Here is a 22,007-nt window from a genome sequence, read left to right as displayed (position 1 = left end):
TGACCTGGCATAAAAATATGGTATGTCCTTTTTGACCCCTATCAATTTTGATAGACGAATTATAGAAAATATACCATTTTTATTTTATTTATTTATTGAGATACAGGGTGGAGTAGGCCCTTCCAGCCCTCTGAGTCATGTCACGCAGTAATCCCCCAATTTAATCCTGGCCCTATCATAGGACAGTTTACAATGACTAATTAACCTACCAACTGTTATGTCTTTGGACTGTAGGAGGGAACTCACGCAGTCACGAGGAGAATGAGGGAACTCCTTACAGTCAGCCGTAGGAATTGAACCTGTGTCGCCTGTAACATAAAGCATTGTGCTAACCACTATGCTGCCCCACTGGATGCATCACAGCATGGTACGGCAACTGCTCTGCTTAGGAGACAGCAAGAGAGTACAGAGGATTGGAGGACACTTGCTACTACAAGATATCACAGCAATTAAGTCTCCCCTCTGTCTACTCTTCTCACTGCCATGGTAATGCACTCATTCTTATCAAGAACATCATCCATCCAGGACATTCTTTCTTCACCCCTCTATCATGTAGCAAAAGATACAAAAGTCTAAAACACGTACTGCCAAGATGAGGAACAGGTTCTATCCTGCTGCTTAAGACCATTTAACAGACCACTCAGATGGAAAAATGATCTCACGATCTTCCCCAATAAGGCTTTACGCCTTGTGTCTGCCTGCATTCTCACTTTCCCTATAATTGTAACTAATAATTCTGCATTATGTTTTTATTGCTCTTGTGCTACCTTGATAGGCTGGCTGGTGGCGCAATGGCATCAGCAGCGGACTCCAGAGCGAAGGCTCCCGAGTTCGAATCCAAATTGGGCTACCCCCCCGAGCACGCTTTCCATCCGTACCGGGTTGAGCGTCGAGCTAGCCACTCAGCCTCGTTAAATAAAAAGGGTCAAGTCAGGAACGTTCATATCGTGACCCGCTTAATCCGAAAGGAGACCAATCTTGACACCACGCGCCAGACAGGAATGGCTGACTGGTGCGACACACTAAAAAAAACCTACCTTAATGCAATGACGTGTGACAGACCTATATGAATGGCATGCAAAGCAAAGTTCTTCTCATTATCTCAGTACATCTGACAATAATAAACTGATTTACAACTTACATACCACATTCACTGGAAATGACATCAGAAGCAGACTTTAACGCTACATTACATGTTTGAGGTACATAATAGAAGGTGATTTCTGTCCCTAATTCATGCATCTTCATTATACTGAGCAGAATACCTAAGAGCCAAGTTTTTGGAATGAAGAGGCTTTGAACAATATACACGCAGTGGCCAAATTATTAGGTACCTCCTGTACCTGATGATGTGGCTACTGAGTATAATTTTGTAGTCTTTTGCTGCTGTAGCCCATGCACTTCAAAGCTCAATATGTTGTGCTTTCGGAGATGCTCTTCTGCACAGCGCTGTTGTAGCACATGGTTATTTGAGATACTGCCACCTTCCTGACAGCTTGAACCAATCTGGTCATTCTCTTCCAATCTCTCCAATTAACAAGATATTTTCATACATAGAACTGCCACTCACTGGATATTTTTTTTCTCTGTAAATTCTAGAGACTCTAATGCATGAAAACCCCAGGAAATCTGCAGCTTTCAAGATACTCCAACCTCCCCAAGGCCAACAATCATTCCACGGTCAAAGTCACTTCGATCACATTCCTCACCCATTCTGAACAACAACTGAACCCCTTGATCATGTCTGCATGTGTTTATGCATTGAGTTGCTGCCACATGATTGGCTGATCAGATATTTGCATTAAAAAGCAGGTGTACAGGTGTAGCTAATAAAGTGGCCATTGAGTGTCAAATGTGCTGCACTTCTGTTCAGAGTATGTTGTCACTGCATCAGCTTACCCAGTGTATTAACCTCCTAGACCAAACACACAGTTCTGAATTACTTGAAAATCTCATTATTCTCAAACAACAGCCACTGTGTAACTGAGGCAATAAATCTATTTGGGGAAGCTTTAAACATCACACTACCTGCAGTACTGGCATTTGTACTGATAAATATAAGATCCATTTATCCAGAAAATCAAAATTGCTTTCAGTTGCCTTACATGAAGGTATGTTGACTTATCAGTGCTTCATAGGGAACAAAAGATTGTCTTAACAGATGGTTTGTGAAAAATTATGAGCATGAAGAGTAACATGTCTCTGTCGTGGTATGATCTAAGTTTCATGCTTTGTAAATGATACAAATGAGGCATGTAGAGGGAGTGAGAGACAGTCACATGAGAAAGAGCATTCTCGAGATTCCATGCTACTCTGCCAAGTCTGAGCTTGGGCGCAACTTAGACAGAACGGGAAATGCCATGGGCATGAAAAGTAGACACAGGAAAAAGAATGATTGATACACAATGTTTATTCCACATCATGAGGGTAAAGATGGAAAACAAGGGAACAAAACCCCTTACACACCCCTCCCTACAGCAAAACACAACTGACAGCCACACAAGATGAATAACATGTATTCTCATTTTTATACCAACAACAGTAATTAATTAGGGAAATGAAGAACCCTTATGAATAATTCCAAAAAGTACAGGTAGGTGAAGATGATTTTTAGATTAAATGCATGATAAAGGGAAACATATTCGTTATTCAGTTGCTAACTCTAATATTACACCCATGGAAAAATGCTTGCACACACCATGTTACACTAATACATAAATTCTTAGAACTACCACATTGAAAAGGTGCAACTTTAATTCTAATTTTACAGTAAGAAAAGTGAAGTACTGTATATCAATCCTAGAGAACATATTTGAGAAAAGTACCAATCTATAACATAGTCTACGATGTTATTGCACTCAAGATTTTACCAGTCATTGTCTGAAGAGTTTAGTGAGGATTCTTCAATGGACATACTCTCAGTAGAGTCGCCATCAGGATCAAGTGACACTTCAACCACTGTGTCTCTGGGTTCTGTCGTGTTATTGGATGGCTGGACATTATCAGTCGACATCACCATTGTTTCAGTGGAGGTAGTTAGGGGGTTATTGGATGCTGCCCCAACATTCATCCCCTGACACCTCTCTGTTAAGACAATGGAGGTCTGAATGGCCACATCTCGACGGGGCAAGGTAGAGAAATGGTGCAGCCTCACTAGCGTGTGCATGGCACCCACCAGGGACATCACATTCTGGGACAAACGGGCCCCACGGTACTGCGAGACATTCTGCAGTGTGTTGATGTCCCTGTGCATGTGGTTGAATCCACGCTGCACAGTGCTCACCAGGGTGTCTAGCCTGCGGCATATAGGGCACAGGTCCCCCTCGTGTGTGTCATGGGAATGCGGTGGGACAGAGGACGCAGCAGCTCTTATTGCCTCTGACTGATGTGCCCCTTGGTATTCCGAAGGGGGCACTTTCATGTAAGTGGCTGCTCTCCATTGTCCACCTGCAGTGTCTTCTCTACGTTCCTCGTATGGGCCTTGTGGAACCTGTTCAGTCTCTGTACCTTGCTTCACCATTCCGAGTCCCTGAGTCTGGGTAGACGCCTTCTCCTCCATTATCACCGTGATTTGATGTTGCTCTGGTCTGACACGTTCCGAAGTGCAACACTCATCTGGGGAGATAAAAGGATAAGATTTTCTCTTAGTTGGTGATGGATTATCTATAATCTGAAGAACTAGATTGCAATAGAGCTTTGGGCACAAGAAAGCTTGCAATCAATTATGGAGCAAGACCATTTACATATGCTTTGAAGGATCGCTTACATAATCATTGCAGTGCATGCTTAATGGAAACAGCCAGGACTGAGGCAAGCAATGATGGGTTTGACAAAACGAGACACACTCACCAGAGTCACTGGAGTCACAGGATGCACCAGGTCTATGTTCCACAAGGTGGACTATCGGGGTCACTTTTTCTTCCTCCCATGTTAGGGCTTTCTCTTTGGACACCTCTGAGTGCTGGACTGCCCCTCTCTTTATGTAACAAGCATCATTTCTCCGAGCGCCAAGCCGTAAGTCACTGATACGCTTTCGAAACCCCTTGACTGCTCGGCCTAGCTTGGAAACCTTGTTGACTTTGGCAGCTGTAAGGTTGCAGCCACGACGAGGCCCTTCGCTACCAGGCATTTTGGATTTCGTGGCCAGGAATAATCTTTGTAATTTTGTAAATCTTTTCACAAGCATGCATGTAGCCAACATGGAGAACATAGGCTTCTGCTGCTTGGCTACTTTGAACGCCATTTTCGTCAGCTTTCCGCCTGTGCGGAGCGGAAAGAAAAGTCATTTGCAATGGTCAAGTCACTTCCCTTTGGAAGTTAAGATGCTAATTGTCAATTATTACAGCTGTATTTTAAACACATCAGTGATTTGATTGCCTGCGGAAAACAGCTTTTATTTTCCGCACCTGTCATCCTTGTGGCTTCTGAATGGCACTGCCAATTTACCTTTACTGAACATCAGATAACATAATTGTGGCAACCAGAGTATGCATCTGAATTTGCCAAACAAATTGTGATCATAAGTGATTGAGAAAGAAAATATGCATTTCCCTGTTCAGCTTCTGTTCAAATCCACTCCCCAGCTGTAAATGGATAATGTGATAACCTAATATAATATTCAGATCATTATATTCAATAACATTTTGTTTCCTGTCCAAACAATTTTAACTGCACCATTCACAGTTAAAATGCCAACAACTAACACTTACATAACATCTTCAATTTCGTAGAACCTCCCAAGGTGCCTGTTAATAAAAACATTCCCACTGTATAACTCTAATCTTCCTCACTTGAACATGTGCCAGGTGACACTGTACATGTGTCAGAGATAATAATTGAGATGAATAGCTTATTTCATGATATTCATTGATTGGGCATTAATTCGTGCTTAGTTTTCTCCTCTTGTGACATGTCAGGAGAAGAGCACATCGTTCTTTGATGTGTAACGAAACAGATTAGACATTATGCCACATGGCACCTTGATAAAGTGTGGAGACAACAAAGTGACTGGGACGGATTAAAATTGTGCGTTGGATCATTGCCATCTGCAGAGGTAATTTATATATTATTCTATGAAGCGACCCAAAAAATCTACAAGAAACAATTTTGAAAAACAGCAACTTATCTTTTAGCTAAGCAGTCCTCTGGATTTTGGACTCAGTACTAGAGTCTCCAGATAATTGGCTTTTCCTGTTTTTAACAGGACAATGAGTTATCCACCTAACTTAGTTTTCCTTCCTCCACAGATGCTGGCTAATCAGCCGCATCCTTCCAACATCTATTTTGTTTCAGATTTTCAGCCACTGCTGCATCCTATCTCTCTCTTTTCCTGTATGTTCTCCCCCCTCCTTCCCCCTCTCCCATACTTTATGAACTAAAAGGCACCAAAAGCATTTTGTCACCTGGACCAACTTTGCACCCCACACTATCAGAAGCATTTCCTATTTTCCTCTGTGCTCCTCCCCTTTCTGCAACTCAGGACACACTTGTATTATTACGTCTTTGCTTCTGATGAAGCGTCATTGACCATAGCTGTTAACTAATTTTCTCTCCTCACAGGTGCTGCTCAATCAACTGGATATTCTTAGCATTTTTGTTTCTGTTTCAGAGTTCCAAAATCTGCAACTCTTTTAGGAGCTAATTCTATTATATTAAATTTGTCTGGCAAATTATTGTAGATGTATGTACGTTGGAGAACATTCTGACTGGTTGCATCAACAGCTGGTATGGAGATAGTGCTTCAAGAAGGAGACATCCATCACTAAAAACCCTTACCATCTGGGACACGCCCTCTTTTTGTTACTAACATTAGAGAGGAAAAGCCTGAGAACCCACACTCATCAACTCATAAATAACTTCTTCCCCTCCAACATCAGCTTTCTGAATACCTCATGAACATGTGAACACAACTTCATTATTCATTTTTTGCACTATTTACTTATTTTAGAATTTATAATTATGATGGATATTCCCTGCCCAAGGGCTGGGGGTGGGGGTGGGGAAGGTAGTGGGGAGACATTTGTGCCAAGCTCAGATTTCTACATAGCAGCTGACACTTCTAAAGATAAAAGAGTTGTTTTTGAGGAAGTTAAATGTCTAACCAATATTCGTTGTTCAGCTCCTTGTTGGAAACGGGAGCCAGTCTTCACTACTTAATGTAAGTGGCACACAATAATCAGTCTGAAGTTAGAAGGACAGCTTTGCAAACAAACAACACTGTCTATAGTGGACTGCTGGCCCACAGCATGGGGCTGATTGCTCAAGAGGTGCCGTGTAAAACAATGGCATTATGTTAATTGGCCAATGTCATACCAGACAACATAGGACAGGTTACTTAGTTCAAGGTAGCTTGCAGACCAGATTCATACTATCACTTAGCACATCAAACAGCTGGTCTAGTATCAGCTGGACAATTTGAATATGCAGAGAATCAGCATTCACAGTATTAACTTGGGTATTTGGGAAATCTATCACTAGAAGGTCTTAGATCATCAGTGTGAAAAGGTATCTCGGGGAAAAAAATATCCCATGTGTGTGAAGTCACCAAGTGGCAAAAATCAATATAAGTGTAAGAGAGCAGTCAGGCTTGTTAGGAATAGTAAAAAAAATGACAGGGTGAACTAGAATCCATCCCTCTGCTTTTGATATCTGCAATGACTTATTCATTGGTGTGTCTTTTTAGATTATAGGACTTGAACCTGTGCTTTGGAAATCCTTAATGTTTTAGAAATTGTAAATTGGAAACTTCTATGAGATGTAAACCTCTCTGAGTTTCAAATATGTTTTAAGAACTTTATCTGCACATTTAAATGTATGTCACTAAAAATAAATGAACTGTGTTTAAAACACATTGTTGGCTGAAAGCATCTCTTCCTCGGTACGGAGGGGGGATTCCATTGCCCAAGTAGTGAGTATTGGCAGCTAGGATTGCCATGGAGGTCAAACTGGGAAATGAACTAGTCTTTGAAGAGTAGGTAGCTGTGAGAGTGCCCGTAGCTATCTATATTGGATAGGGCTTAGATTTCCATTTGAGCTTAGAACTTAGCAGTCAGCAAACTCAACACCATCACATAGTAATTTTATGTCCTTACACTGTACTGCTGCTACAAAGCAATAAATTTCACATCATGCAGTATAAGACCTTGATAATAAACCTGATTCTGATTAATTGGTAACAACAAATTACCATTTTTATGACACTTTTAACATTGAGGTTTCTAAAGCATTTATTTTGCAGTAGCACGAACAATGATTTTAACATCGAGAGCTGAAAAGTTAATTAGGACAGATGACTAAGTCTTGGCTAGAGGTCACAAGCAGAGTATTAGATGTAAGTGAAGAAGCTGGGAGGTTTAAGGAAGGAATTTCAAAACCTCAGATCTGGGCATCGCAAGACAAGGAGGCAGCGTTGAAAACCAATGATGTACAATAGGTCAGAAACAGACAGATGCCAAGAGGTTGAAAGCACATTGGGATGACACTGCTAAGATAAAGGTGCTCTTATTTTCTGAAGTGTGTACACTTCAGAATCGGGGACTCTTGGCAGTAACAGGAGGCTAGCTAAACCAGAAAATAAAAAGAAACTGTAGACGCTGGATATCTGAAATAAAAGCAGGACATGTTTCAAACATTCAGCAAGTTAAGCAGCCATTGTGGAGAAAGAAACAGTAAATGCTTCAATCTGGGATTCTTTGTCAATCTGACAACTCTTTTTCTCTCCACAGATGCTGGCCTTCTGAGTGTTTCTGACATGTTGTCTCCCTGAACCAGTAATTTTATTTCACAGCTTAACTATTTCTAAGCTTATTTCATTGCATATGTCATTTTTTTCCCCTCTCATACTATTTCCAGGATTACTAGATTAATCTAGTACAGTATTAGACACCAATCACAGGTTTCTGACTTTTGGAAGCTTCAAATTTTATTTGGAGAAATTTCAGCTGAGCTGTTGTAATCAGGATGCGTCTGTGTTAATGTCCATGTTGCAACTGCTCAGCCCAGTAATTCACATGAGATACTGTGAAGTCACTCCACGGCTGGCTGATAGAAGAAAGCTTTGCACATGTGTGCACTGATTATGTGACATCTGCAAAGTATCAGAGTGGTTCAATGCACAGCACACATTATTATAATTGTTTTTCGTTCCACAACAGAACCTCCATTTACATGCTTTTTATTTTATAAAATCGTCACGCGGCGATCCATAGGAGCGTTAACAAATGAAAATTTATTTTGACCTGTGTGAAAGAATGTCGAGATGAACGCTACAAAGCCTAGCCAAAGAGCAGAAGAAAACAGGAGCACAGGAGCAGGAATAGGCCAGCAGCTTCTGAAGCCTGGCCGAAATTCAATACATTCATAGCTGATCTTCCCCAGGTGTTATCTTCCCTTAGATTCATAGAGCACTCCAGCATGAATACAGACCCTTCAGTTGTCTCCTCCACACTGACCAAACTGCCTGATTGAGCTCAACCCATTCATCTGCATTTGGTCCATATCCCTCTAAACCTTTCATATCATGTACTTGTCCAAGTATCTTTTAAACACCTTATTTCTACCCACCTCTACCACTTCTTCTGTGTCAGAGCTAAACTTCTCTGATCGCTTAAAAATATATCTACTTTCTTCTTAAATACCTCATTGACTGAGCCTCCTCAATCCCTGGGACAATGATTTACCAGTTTCTGTGAGCAGAAGTTCCAATGTACCAGTGTTAAATCTTGTAACAAAATTCTCCTTGCTCAAGAATATCCCACTAGTTGAAACATTATATTTACCCTATTATAATTCCCATAATAAGATTACCACTTGTTCTCCTCTAGATGCCAAACAATATACGCTCAGCAGCTACTTTATCGGGTATCTCCTGTACCTAATAAAGTGGCCACTGAGTATATGTTCATGGTCTTCTGCTGCTGTAGCCCATCCACTTCAAGACTTGACATGTTGTGCATTCAGATATGCTCTTCTTCACAACACTGTTGCAATGTGTGATTATTTGAGTTACTGTTGCTTTCCTATCAGCTTGAACCAGTCTACCCATCCTCCTCTGTCATTAAGAAAGCATTTTTGCCAACAGAAATACTGTTCAGCGTATGTTTTTATTTTGGTGTTTCACACCATTTTCTATAAACTCTTCTTGAGACTGTTGCGCATGAAAATCTCAGGAGATCAGCAGTTTCAGAGATACACAAACCACCCTGTCTGACACCAACTACCATTCCATGGTCAAAGTCCCCATTCTGATGTTTGGTCTGAATAACAACTGAAACTCCTGACCGTGCCTGCATGCCTTTATGTCTAGAGCTGCTGCCACTTGATTGACTGGTTAGGTATTCGCATTAATGAGCGGGTGTTCAGGTGTACCTAATAAAGTGGCTACCAAGTGTGGGTCTATTCTCCCTAGCTACACATGAAAAAGGTGAACAATAACTCTATGAGTATTCCAATCTAAATTCAATGACCAAATGTCAAGGCTATCAGCATAGATCAATAGCGCAAGACGGCTTATCTCTGAAAAGTTCACAGCAGTATGTTTTTATAGACCTGAAAAAATTGAAAAATGTCTTTCATTCAGCCAGCAATAGACTCCTATGACTATAACAAAAATCAAGCAAATGGTTATGAAAGCAGCACACAGAGAATATCTATGTGTAATTACTCACTAATATGTCCAGACTAGAAATATTAAACAAGTCTCTTTTCCTAAAGAGTGTTGAGAATATGGATGTCACTTGCACCAGGAGTGGTTGATTTAAATAAAAGAGAGTTATTGAAGAGGAATTTGGATTTTTTGCAACGGGGGGGGGGGACAGAAAATAAAATCTGTTTTGGCAGATTAAGTAATAAATGACAGGAAGAGGCTCACGTATAATTTATTGCTGGCAGAAAATTTAACTTCAATGTTGGAAATATTCAGTAATATATTCTGCCTTGACATAGAAAAACATTCTGGGGCTATTATTAAAATGCATATCCCAAAACACACATATATGGTTAAAATTTGAAAACAAGAATGACAACTTTTGTTTGAACAAAACTTCTTCGGAAATGTAAGATGGTGATGCACTTGGTTGAACAAAAGTGTAACAATTTGGTCTTTACCTCTTTTTCATGATTGAAAGACACAGATGGATATTAAGAACATCAGGTACTGCATGTCTAGCCTTGGCGCATTCCGTGTTGCCGTCTGTTACACCATGGCTGATGTGGTGCGTGGTCCAAGAAACGATGCAAATGGTTGTCTCAGGCAATTTTCTTGTGTTCATAGGACCCTGCTGGACATTGGTAATGTAGAATTCTGCAAGTCCAGGTCTCTGGTTTATGGTGAGACCGGTGGCGGGGAAGCTATGTGGCCTCTGTTGTTGCACAGACCAGGCACTCATGCTGAGGGGTCATCTGCTGTAGCCTCCCAGGGACAAGATGGCAGAGGTGGTCTGGGAATGAACGGTGGCACAGCAGATGTGCAGGAGAGGGGGGCAAACCCCTCCCACCTGCACCCTGTCAAAGACAGGCTGAATTGTGTTCTTTGGTGGTTCGACAAGCACATCACGAGGACTGCTGCACGCTTGTCCTTACAGAAATGCGGCTCCAGGGCAACATCTCATGCACTATCAACCTACAGGCCATGTCACTCCAGAACTTGGGCTATATTGTTTTTTTGTATGATTGCATGTTTTTTACTGCTATTGTAATCATATGTGTTACTTGTGTCTTGTTCTGTGTCTGTTGATACTTTGTTTTGTACCTTGGCCCTGAAGGAAAGCTGTTTCTCTTGGCTGTATTCATGTGCATGGTTGAATGACAATTAAACTTGACAAAAAAAATCAAATGACTGATCATATCAAGAAGTGATAAGCAGGGAAATCAATCAAGCTTTACTGCATTAGATAGTACCAAGCTCTGTCAACCCCATCTCTGTGTGCACAGACTGTACATTGGTTCCCAATTAATAACAGTGTCCATATTGATATTTTCAGATTTGTTTTCAATTCCACCAAGATCCTTGTACTCCCTATCCCTATAATCCACGGTGAGCAAAGACTCTTCAGGTATTGACCATTCTTGGTTATAAACAGGTTTTGTGTTTACAGACATCTATAATTCAATTTTGTTCATAAGTTTGCTAAGACAAAATCACTCAGTATTGTAACTGTAGCATTGGGAAGGAAGTACAGACGCCTGAAGTCTTACTCCACTAGATTTAAGAGCAGCTGTTACCCGTCAATCATTCGGTTCTTCAACTGACCTGCACAGCCCTAATCACTACATCAGTGTAACAGTAATATGATCAGCTTGCACTACAATGGACATTAGTTTTGTTCTAATAGTGTTCTTTCTTGTATAATTTTAGATAATGTTTATTGTTAATTTAAGTTTACTTATGAACGCTGTGTTTCTGATGATACCATGTGCCTCTGATGCTACAGCAAGTATGATTTGCATCTGTGCATATGACAATAAACCCAATTTTGACAGACATACCTCCACAGATGTGTAATGAATGGTTTTGGTAAGAATCAGTGAACATAAGGATTTATTTATTGTCTTCCTCCGCCCGATACAGTGGTACAGTATTAGGATGTCCCACACTCAATGATTAGTTTTGATAGGCTGAAGCACCGAAGCTTGTTACATTGATTAAAGGAGTATCACTGCATTAAGTATGAAACAAAAGCAATTGCTTGCTCATTTTCAAGGCAAATCTCTTAAGTGACTTCTCACAATGAAACTGGTAGCCTGTATTCTTAAGAGAAAAGAGTGTCTGACTGCAGCAGGGAGATGACAAGTTAAAAGTCTTTATTTTCCTCAATACTAATGTTTATTTGAATTTAGTAATATCTATGGGAGCTCATTCATATATACTTGCATCATTAACTTGGGGAGGGTACAATCACAGGAATAAAGGGATAAGGTCCTGTGACGAGAATACACATAAAATTAAGATGTTTGCTGGCCTGGGTTAGCATCAGTGGCATCAGCAGTTGGTCTGCCACCTGTCCTCAGGGGAAGGAGAGATAAAGAACAATGAAGCAGCATCTGGAGATGTGTAATGAAGGGACGGGAGAGAGAGCTGTCTGGAGCGGCTCCCCCTTTGAACCCTGAACTGTTTGAAGTGATGGACAGGCGATACCCCAGCAGGGGGATAAAAAGGGACAGGTTCGCTAAGGCGTGACACACACACGACACCCGAGGTAACGAGTCCCTGGAAGCGGTGCGCCTCTCACGAGTCAGTGGGAAGTACCGGACAACGCACAGGGTGGAAAGGTACGATCAGCGGGAACCCGGTGTGTGTCCACCCTCGCTTGGGTGCCGGGTTCACTGCAGAGGATCAACCGCATCTGGAGGAGGGGTCACAGTCGGTGACCTCAGGTGACATCACCAAGGACCTGCCCGAAAGCTGCTTGTGAGCAATATCGCCGGTCTATGAGTGGAAGCCGTGTCTGAATGATCAGTCGTTCCTGTTCTCTCTCTCCCTCCCCCCCACGTTGTCCATCGCCATGGCAACGATTACTGTGAACTGAACTAAATTGGACTGAACTTTTGTGTCACTTTGAAATTTGGTCATTTACCCCTAGACAACAATAGAGCTTGATTGATGCTGTTATCTTAATTCTGTGCATATGTGTGTTTATCATTGCTGAACTGTTGCATTTATTATCCTTTCGATTACTGTGTTGCTTGTTTCTTTAATAAAACTTTCTTAGTTCTAGTAATCCAGACTCCAACTGAGTGATCTATTTCTGCTGGTTTGTCAACCCAGTTACGGGGTACGTAACAGTCCGAATGTTGCTCCCTGGGATGCTGCTGCTAAGTTCTTCACTGTACCTCCACATTCATGTATTCGTGTATATGACAAGATATTCAATAATGACTTTGAAGTAATGTGGGTAAATGTGATTGGTGTAGATGGGCAAAATTGTTGGGATGGACTTGTTGGGACGAAGGATCTCTGTCTGTGCTGTATGCCTCTATCACTGCAATCTTCCTGGATCTCAGCAGTTCAAACAACATCTGTGGTGACAAAGGGACTGATCCAGGGTCTCAACCTGAAGGTTATCTATCCCTTTGCCTCCACATATGCTGTCTGACCTGTTGAGTTCCTCCAACACTTTTTCTTCTTGTTCCAGTTTGAGCATTTTGATAATTCCCAAATGTAATCAGTGAATCTTTGGTGACCATGCCTCCTGGTGTCTAGTTCCGAAGTACCAGAATTCCATTTAGAATCCTTTCTACTGTTGTTTTCTTCCGCTCTTGAAGGCATTCCTATGGAATCTACCACAAAGGTCAAGCTTCATTTCCATATCTAGCTCAGCATACATGCATTGCAGTGTTCAATCATTTCATGACAGCTATCATGATTTGCTTTGCAAAGGTAAAATCAATAAAATTAATTGTTAAGGATAGGAAGGGATGTTCAATGGTAAATGAGACATAGAAGATGTTGGAATTTGATGGGAGGTCTTTGCATAGAGAAAAGCACAATTATCCTCATATCCAGTTCTAATACAGGATCTCTGACCTGAAATACCAATTCTGTTTCCCTCTCCACGGATGCTGCCTGACATGCTTAATGTTTTAGCATTTTCTGTTTCAGAGCCATTGATTCAGAAATAGGACCCTTCACTCACCAAGTGTATGCTGACTAATCAAGCAATCAAGCACATTTTATGCTCCCCACATTTCCCACCACTTCCCTTTAGATTCTTTCCTCAGTGGCTACTTAATCAACCCTCAGCCCTTTGACAACTGGGAGGAAACCAGACTTCCAGTAGCTGTCACAGGGAGAACATGCAAACTCTGCACAGATAGCACCAAAGGTTAGAATTAAATCCAGGTCTCGACAACTCATATTCTCAGTATTTTCTATCCATTTATTTATTTATTGTATTTCTACACTTTCTTTTTTTGCACATTAGTTGCTTGACAGTCTTTGTTTGTGTAGTTTTTCATCGATTCTATTGTATTTTCTGTTCCACTATGAATGCCTGCAAGAAAATAAATCAGAGTATTCTATAGTGACATATACGTACTTTGGTAATTAATTTTCATTGAACTTTGAAGCTATGTGATGGCAACTCTACCAGATGTACTCCCATGTACCAACACGCACATGATATTCATCATTTGCAGATCTTTGATTTTCATTCAAACACAGAAAGTTGAATTTTGCAGTGGACCTTTACTGTCAGTCACCTTTGATTGTTTCACTCAAGAACAGACTTTTCCACAAGAAAAATAACATCCTACACCCAGTAATCATTACAATATAGCTCATAGCAAGATTGGGGCATGCACACATTAAACGAACTTTGGGTAACCACTGATTACAATTTGCACACTGTTTGTTTACCCGTCACATCTGAAACACCCATCAAGATCGAAATCTGATCTTGACTTGATGTCATTTAGCATGGAGTTTATCTGTCACCAGCATCTCTCAGCTTTGACAGGAAAAATGCAGTGTAACTGAGGAACATAAGCTCAGCATGACATGATCGTATGCTGGCTGAATAAACTTTACAACTGCTAAAGAATCTCTGAAGTCATGTCATGTTGTAATGTAGGGAACAATTATCCCAAATTGGCATCTACAAAGGTACCACAAATAGACAACAATGGTATTTTTTCCAGTTTTTTATGTCTCTTCAAATGTCACAACAAACAATTTATGTAACAGAAGGTGTGGGATGTAATCAGATTGGTGCGATAGATTCAAAGAATTATGCAGCTCCTTTGGCCCGACTCATCCATGCTGAACAAGATGCTCTTCCAAGCTAATCACAATTGCCTGCCTTCAGCCCATATCCCTCTAAACCAGGGGGTTCCCAATCTGGGATCCCCTCAGTTAATAGTTTTGGTCCATGGCATAAAACAGGTTGTGAACCTTTGCTCTAAACCTTTCCTATCTATCTACTTGATATGATAGTAGTGGATCTGGTCAGAGCTGTTTCAGATTTGCATTACGTTCTTATTTTGTGTCACTTTGACTGCAGTTGGAGGCAATATCTGCAATTGTTTCTCTTTTCTTGTCCTGCAACTAAATTGGCATTGTCAGCTTCCATTTGTGGAAGTTTGCTCCTCAGATAATGTTGCATCTCAGGTCATCAAGTATCACCAAGATGCTGTGATGAGCCCAGTGTCATTTCTGGTGCATATTGATGTGTTTAGTATGCCATTGATCTACATTCCTTCTGGCATTTTGATTAGTTGCTTTTCTCCTTCTGTAACACTACTGCCAGGAGACACTTTGCCAAGTGAATTGAATTTATATGCTGCTCTGTTTACAGTGTGCCTTCAAAATTTGCAAAGGAATATTCATGTGTAGAATGCACCCTTTAAATATCTGTTCACTTGGCTCTATCACAGCCTGGGATGGAGGCTTCAATGTGCAGGATTGCAAGAGGCTGCAGAGGGTCATAGATGCAACCAGCTAAAACCCTCCTCACCACTGAGGACATCTTCAGAAGGTGGCATCCATTACTAGGAACTCTCATCATCCAAGACGTGTCCTCTTCTTGTTACTACCATTGAGAAGGAGGTACAGTAATCTGAGGATTCCTGCTTAGTAATTCAGGAACAGCCTCTTGCCCTCAGATTTCTGAATGATCATGAAAACTACCTCAGTACTCTTTTTTCATTGCACTGTTTGTTTTTGTAATTTATAGTAATATTTTATGTCTTTGCACTGTAATTCTGCCTGAAAAACAAATTTTGTGTCACATAAGTTAGTGATAATAAATCTGATTCTAATACGTATAAAGTTCCTGAGTAACACAAGTGCTTGACCAATTATTGGTATAGTTGGCCATTTTCATTCGATGGCATTTATGGGCTATAAAGAAGCAAGATTCCCACTTCAATCTTTATTGCTATACCTGATTACTAAATAATTAAATATGGTGCCACATACTGTAACAGCTTTAATATCTTATGACAAGGCCTAGGCTCATACTCTAGAAGAACGCTCTCTTCTCTCTGCTGCCATTTAAAAGAAGGCACAGGAGCCTCAAGACCATGCCACAGGTTCAGGAACAGTTATTACCCCTCAACCAACAGGCTCTTGAACCATAGGGGATAACTTCACTCGCCCCATCATTGAACTGTTCTCACAATCTATGGACTCACTTTCAAGGTCTCTTTATCTTATGTCTTTGATATTTATTGCCTATTATTGTTATTATTATCTTTATTATTACTTTTCTATTTGTATTCACACAGTTTGTTGTCTTTTGCCTATTAGTTGTTTTTCCATCCTATCGAGTGCGGTCTATCATTACTTCTATTGTGTTTCTTGTATTTACCATGAATGCCCACAAGGAAATGGTTGTGTATGGTGATACATGTACTTTGATAACAAAATTACTTTGAACTTTGAATGAGAGGTGAACCTACAAAATTCTAACAGCGCCTGATGGGGAGATGAAGGGATGTTGTCCTTTCATCTGTGGGGGTGTTGAGAATCAGGGGTTGAAATACACTCTTACCTCCAACATTAGTGATCACCCCCATCAAACAAGGCTGGATATTTCCAATAACCTTTATCAACCTGGTATCTTATCACACAAGATAGATGACATTGGTTATCTCCTGCAACAACCAGCCAGCCATCTTCTCACCAACTCCTCATCACCTTCTTAATATCTTTCTGCACCATTCTTCAATAAAAACCTCCCTTCTCTGATCTCTTCCCAAACTGACACCTGTAGTATTGCATCAAAGTGAGGCAATCCATTTCAGAATCATTACATTATTCCTATATTATTAATCATTTCATAATCCCTAGACTATTACTGATTTCAATTGAACGTTCTTACTTATGTGAGGTGATCCAATACTTGGAACTAGAGTTGAATGGTAGCATAACAATATTACAGCACCAGTTGTAAGATTGGGGTTCAATTCCCACTGCTGTCTGTAAGGAGTTTGTACATTCTCCCTGTGACCGCGCGGGTTTCCCTGGGTGCTCTGGTTTCCTCCCACATTCCAATGACATACGGTTAGGGATAGTAAACTGTGGGCATGCTTTGTCAGTGCCAAAGTGCGGTGACACATGCAGGCTGCCCAGCGTAATCCTTGCTGATTTCATTTGATGCATATGACTCATTTCACTCTATGTTTCAACGCACATGTGACAAATAAAGCTAATCTTTAATTTAATCTGTAAGGGTGGCATAATAGCGTAGTGGTTAGCACAATGCTTTACAGTACCAGCGACCAGGGTTCAATTCCCACACCTGCCTGTAAAGAGCTTCTACGTTGTCCCGTGGCTACGTGGGTTTCCTCTGGGTGCTCCAGTTTCCTCCTATATTCCAAAAGACATACCGGTTGATTGTAAATTTGTAAATTGTCCTATGATTAGGCTGGGATTAAAATGGGGGATTACTGGGTGGCGTGGCTTGATGGGCCGCACTGTATCTCAATAAATAAATAACTGCAAGTCAGACAACTATCAATCCTGAAATCCTGCAGAAGCTGAAAGTGGTTGGAATCTTCAACTAACACGCACAAGAAATAATCATGGGATGAAAGCAGCCATGTAGAAACTAATAATCCCACAAGGGAGAAGGGAACAGTTTGACTCCAAAGTAGGAGAAGCCTTGAACAGTGCATACACAGTGGCACAAGCCTGTTGCAGAAATGTTCAGTTTTAGGGAGAGGTTGTCCATACTGGATCATTATTCCTTGGAATATAGGAGAATGAGAGGTGACCTCATAGAAATGTGTAAAATCCTGAGGGGTGTGGATAGGGTAGAGAGTTAGAATCTGTTCCCCGGGGTTGAGAAGTATAAAACAAGAGGGCATAGGCACAAGAGGAGAGAGATTTTACCCAAAGAGGATAGTGAATGCCTGGAACAAGCTGTCAGAGGAAGTGGTCAAGGTGGGTACAATTGCAACACTTAAGAGGCATTTGGATAGGTACATGGAGGGGAAGGGCTTGGAGGGTTATTGGCCGAATGCAGGCAACTGGCACTAGCAGGGGTATGCTGTGGTCAGCGTGGCCCAGACAGACAGAAAAGCCTTGTTCTGTGGCTGTATTACTCTGTAATTCTATGCTTTATCTGCGGTAAGATCACCGGAAGGTCATGTTTCTGTAAACTGGAGTTTATGTGTCAACAATGAGGCTGCAAACACTGGCACCTTTTGCCACCTCAGCGTGGGCTCCATGATTATCCCCACCCAATAGTTTTTCCATTCTACATTCACCACAAAATATATTCAAATACGGCAGTAACTCAGCAAACACAGCCAGATATTTATTGCATGCTTTAGTTTAGGTTACTAAGCATTCCTTTCAATGAATTGACATGTGGGTGTAATCTCGAGTGGTTCAACCTTAGCATTGCCATCCTTCACTATAATGAGATTCCTGAATTCTCACAGCTCTGCTTTTTTATGTGGAATTTAATCACTCATTTGCAGGATATTGGTCAATAGACAATTTCTATAAAAGCTTCATTATTTATTTAATGAGCCGTCTAAACACCTTTAATTTTCCATAGGGAAGTAATCAATAAATTTGGCAGCATTGTTTCAACAATTTAAGCAAGCAATCCATTTAATGCACCAACGTGTGGAGATAGTTACGAAGCTCTAATCAGCCACCGTGTGGCTACTTCTTCAGCATTCATGCAGAAGATCCTTCCTCCAAAATCCAGCATTTTCCTTTAAACCTTGACCAATTGCTGATTTTAACTGACTTGTCTAAATGATTTTAAACACAACAGTCCTCCATCATTTTCAAAACATGCCAAAGGAGCATTGACCTCCTTTGCACTTCCTCCTCACACATCGCTGATCTCCTCCTGAGTCGTGAATATTTAAATATCAGACACTTGGAGCATTGCTCCAATCAAATTCTGCATGTTGAGACACTTCTCACTCAGTGCAATCAATCTATTTATGTAGAGAACTCAAAACACAGAGCCATCAAACTTAAGGTAATCAGCTTAAAGAGTTCCGAATTCGATCTTCCTCATTTCTTTTTTATTTGGTAATTTTTTTTCAGGATGCAGTTGTTTCAAAATTTATTTCTTGTTCCTCATTACCCTTGCAAAGTGATTCCATGGTTATCTTAGAATGAAACATGGAGCTAAGTGTCTAAAAGGCACATTATGCAAACTTTATCAAAATGCAAACTTTTGAAATCGCGAGACATAAATGAACATAGAACATAGAATAGTACAGCACATTACAGGCCCTTCGGCCCACAATGTTGTGCCGACCCTCAAACACTGCCTCCTATATAACCCCCCACCTTAAATTCCTCCATATACCTGTCTAGTAGTCTCTTAAACTTCACTAGTGTATCTGCCTCCACCACTGACTCAGGCAGTGCATTCCACGCACCAACCACTCTCTGAGTAAAAAACCTTCCTCTAATATCCCCCTTGAATTTCCCACCCCTTACGTTAAAACCATGTCCTCTTGTATTGAGCAGTGGTGCCCTGGGGAAGAAGTGCTGGCTATCCACTCTATCTATTCCTCTTATTATCTTGTACACCTCTATCATGTCTCCTCTCATCCTCCTTCTCTCCAAAGAGTAAAGCCCTAGCTCCCTTAATCTCTGATCATAACGCATACTCTCTAAACCAGGCAGCATCCTGGTAAATCTCCTCTGTACCCTTTCCAATGCTTCCACATCCTTCCTATAGTGAGGTGACCAGAACTGGACACAGTACTCCAAGTGTGGCCTAACCAGAGTTTTATAGAGCTGCATCATTACATCGCGACTCTGAAACTCTTTCCCTCGACTTATGAAAGCTAACACCCCATAAGCTTTCTTTAATTACCCTATCCATCTGTGAGGCAACTTACAGGGATCTGTGGACATGTACCCTGAGATCCCTCTGCTCCTCCACACTACCAAGTATCCTGCCATTTACTTTGTGCTCTGCCTTGGAGTTTGTCCTTCCAAACTGTACCACCTCACACTTCTCCAGGTTGAACTCCATCTGCCACTCTGCATCCTATCAATGTCTCTCTGCAGTCTTTGACAATCCTCTACACTATCTACAACACCACCAACCTTTGTGTCATCCGCAAACTTGCCAACCCACCCTTCTACCCCCATATCCAGGTCGTTAATAAAAATCACGAAAAGTAGAGGTTCCAGAATGGATGCTTGTGGGACACCACTAGCCACAACCCTCCAATCTGAATGTACTCCCTCCACCACCACCCTCTGCCTTCTGCAGGCAAGCCAATTCTGAATCCACCCGGCCAAACTTTCTTGGAAATGGAGCAGATGTGCCTGGAGCTACAGTCCAAATCTGGGCGGGATTGTAGGTTCCCTTTCTTAAAGGATGTCAATGTATCAAATGGGTTTTTAATGGTTATCATTATTACTGGCTTTATTTAAAAGATGCACAGCTGCCAGAGTGGGATTTGAATTCTGAACTGCTCTTCCCAGTTCCTGCTAATCTGGTGCTTTAAGCACTGCATGATCACCTTACCCTAAATTGGGTGACAATGATACTGGCAAAATAACAACATTTGAGAAAGGAGAGAAAGGAGACATAAGAGACTGCAGATGCTGGAAATCACAAAGTACTGAAGGAACTTAGCAGGGTTACGCGGCTGAAAAGGGTCTGAATGGAAGATAGCTTTTACTGGGTTAAGGTAATTTTCCAATAAGCATTAGCTTACCACTATCAAGAACCTATCATTAAATTGGCATTTTCATGAGAGTAATCTATAAAGAGTTTGAGATCATTGCCTGTTTGTTACTATTAGAACGAGATTCTGGGATTGGAAATTGCCTCGCTACAGCATCCGTCCTCTGGAGACACAGGCTGCAGATTCTGGAACCTAGAGCGACAAAAAAGCTGGAGGAACTCAGGCAGCATCTACTGATGGGAAATACACAGGTGATATTTCAGATGAGTCAAGGATGTGCCTTAAACTTGCTTGACAAAAAAAAACATTTCCATCCACTGCTGGGAAACTCTAGCAGTGTCTGGCGTAACATTGAGGACCTCCAGTTAATATTGAGCATTTGGAGCACACGGGGTCCTGCATGAGCAGCTAAGGGTGTGCAATACATCAAGAATCACCCAACCTTGCACCTTACCTGTGGGACCTATCTAGTAGTCTAGGCAGACATAAGATTCTGGAAGTCAGAAGCTACGCACAAAGGCGCTAGATGAGCTCAGCAGGTCAGGCGGCATCTATGGAGGGAAATGAACGATCGGTACCCAGGAAGCACTCATGGCTATTGCAGTGAGTCTGGATGAGCACATGGTTGAACAGCAGAGATCATGGAGTGGGAACAATGAGAGAGGATCTCACAGAACGCCCATCCATTTCCGTCCATAAATGCTGTTTGACCTGCTGGATCTCTCCAGCACTTTGAGAGCATTCTGACAGGCTGCGTCACTGTCTGTTATGGCGGGGCGGGGGGGTGGCGGGGTGCTACTGCACAGGGCCGAAAGAAGCTGCAGGAGCTTGCAAATCTAGTCTGCTCCATCTTGGGTACTAGCCTACAAAGTATCCAGGACATCTTCATGGAGCGGTGTCTCAGAAAGGCAGTGTCCATTATTAAGGACCTCCAGCACCCAGGGCTTGCCTCTTCTTACTGTTACCATCAGGTAGGAGGTACAGAAGCCTGAAGGCACACAGTCAGTGATTCAGGAACAGCTCGTCCCTTTTGCCATCTGATTCCTAAATGGACATTGAAACTTTGGACACTAGCTGACTTTTTAACATACAGTGTTTCTATTTTTTGCATGCTTTTTAATCTATTCAATATATGTATACTGTAACTGATTTATTTATTTGTTTATTATTATTTTTATTTTACTTTTTTCTCTTCTATATTATGTATTGCATTGAACTGCTGCTGCTAAATTAACAAATTTCACATCACATACCGGTGATAATAAACCTGATTCTGATTCTGACCTACCTATTTCTCTCATTGGCATCATCAGACGACACAGCACAAGTGGAAGCAAGAAATCCTTAATCACTAGGGTTCACCTCGGCTGAAGAAAGATTGCCCAATA

General features: G+C 41.3%; 1 protein-coding gene across 3 annotated transcripts in view; it reads right to left on the bottom strand.

Annotated features, from left to right (window-relative positions):
- Window positions 1-2,419: 2,419 nt before the first annotated feature.
- LOC140198014 (uncharacterized) overlaps window positions 2,420-22,007 on the bottom strand; it is a 212,729-nt gene continuing 193,141 nt past the window's right edge. For all 3 annotated transcript variants that reach the window (XM_072258806.1, XM_072258807.1, XM_072258808.1), the window contains 2 exons: window positions 3,850-4,260; window positions 2,420-3,615 (listed from right to left, as the gene is read on the bottom strand). In XM_072258806.1, coding sequence (XP_072114907.1) covers window positions 2,867-3,615; window positions 3,850-4,260 — 1,160 coding nt within the window. In that variant the 3' untranslated portion in view covers window positions 2,420-2,866. The remainder of the gene's footprint in view (window positions 3,616-3,849; window positions 4,261-22,007) is intronic.

Source organism: Mobula birostris, chromosome 5, assembly GCF_030028105.1.
Source record: "Mobula birostris isolate sMobBir1 chromosome 5, sMobBir1.hap1, whole genome shotgun sequence".
Classification (NCBI taxonomy): domain Eukaryota; kingdom Metazoa; phylum Chordata; class Chondrichthyes; order Myliobatiformes; family Myliobatidae; genus Mobula; species Mobula birostris.
This window is presented reverse-complemented; position numbering and strand designations above follow the sequence as displayed.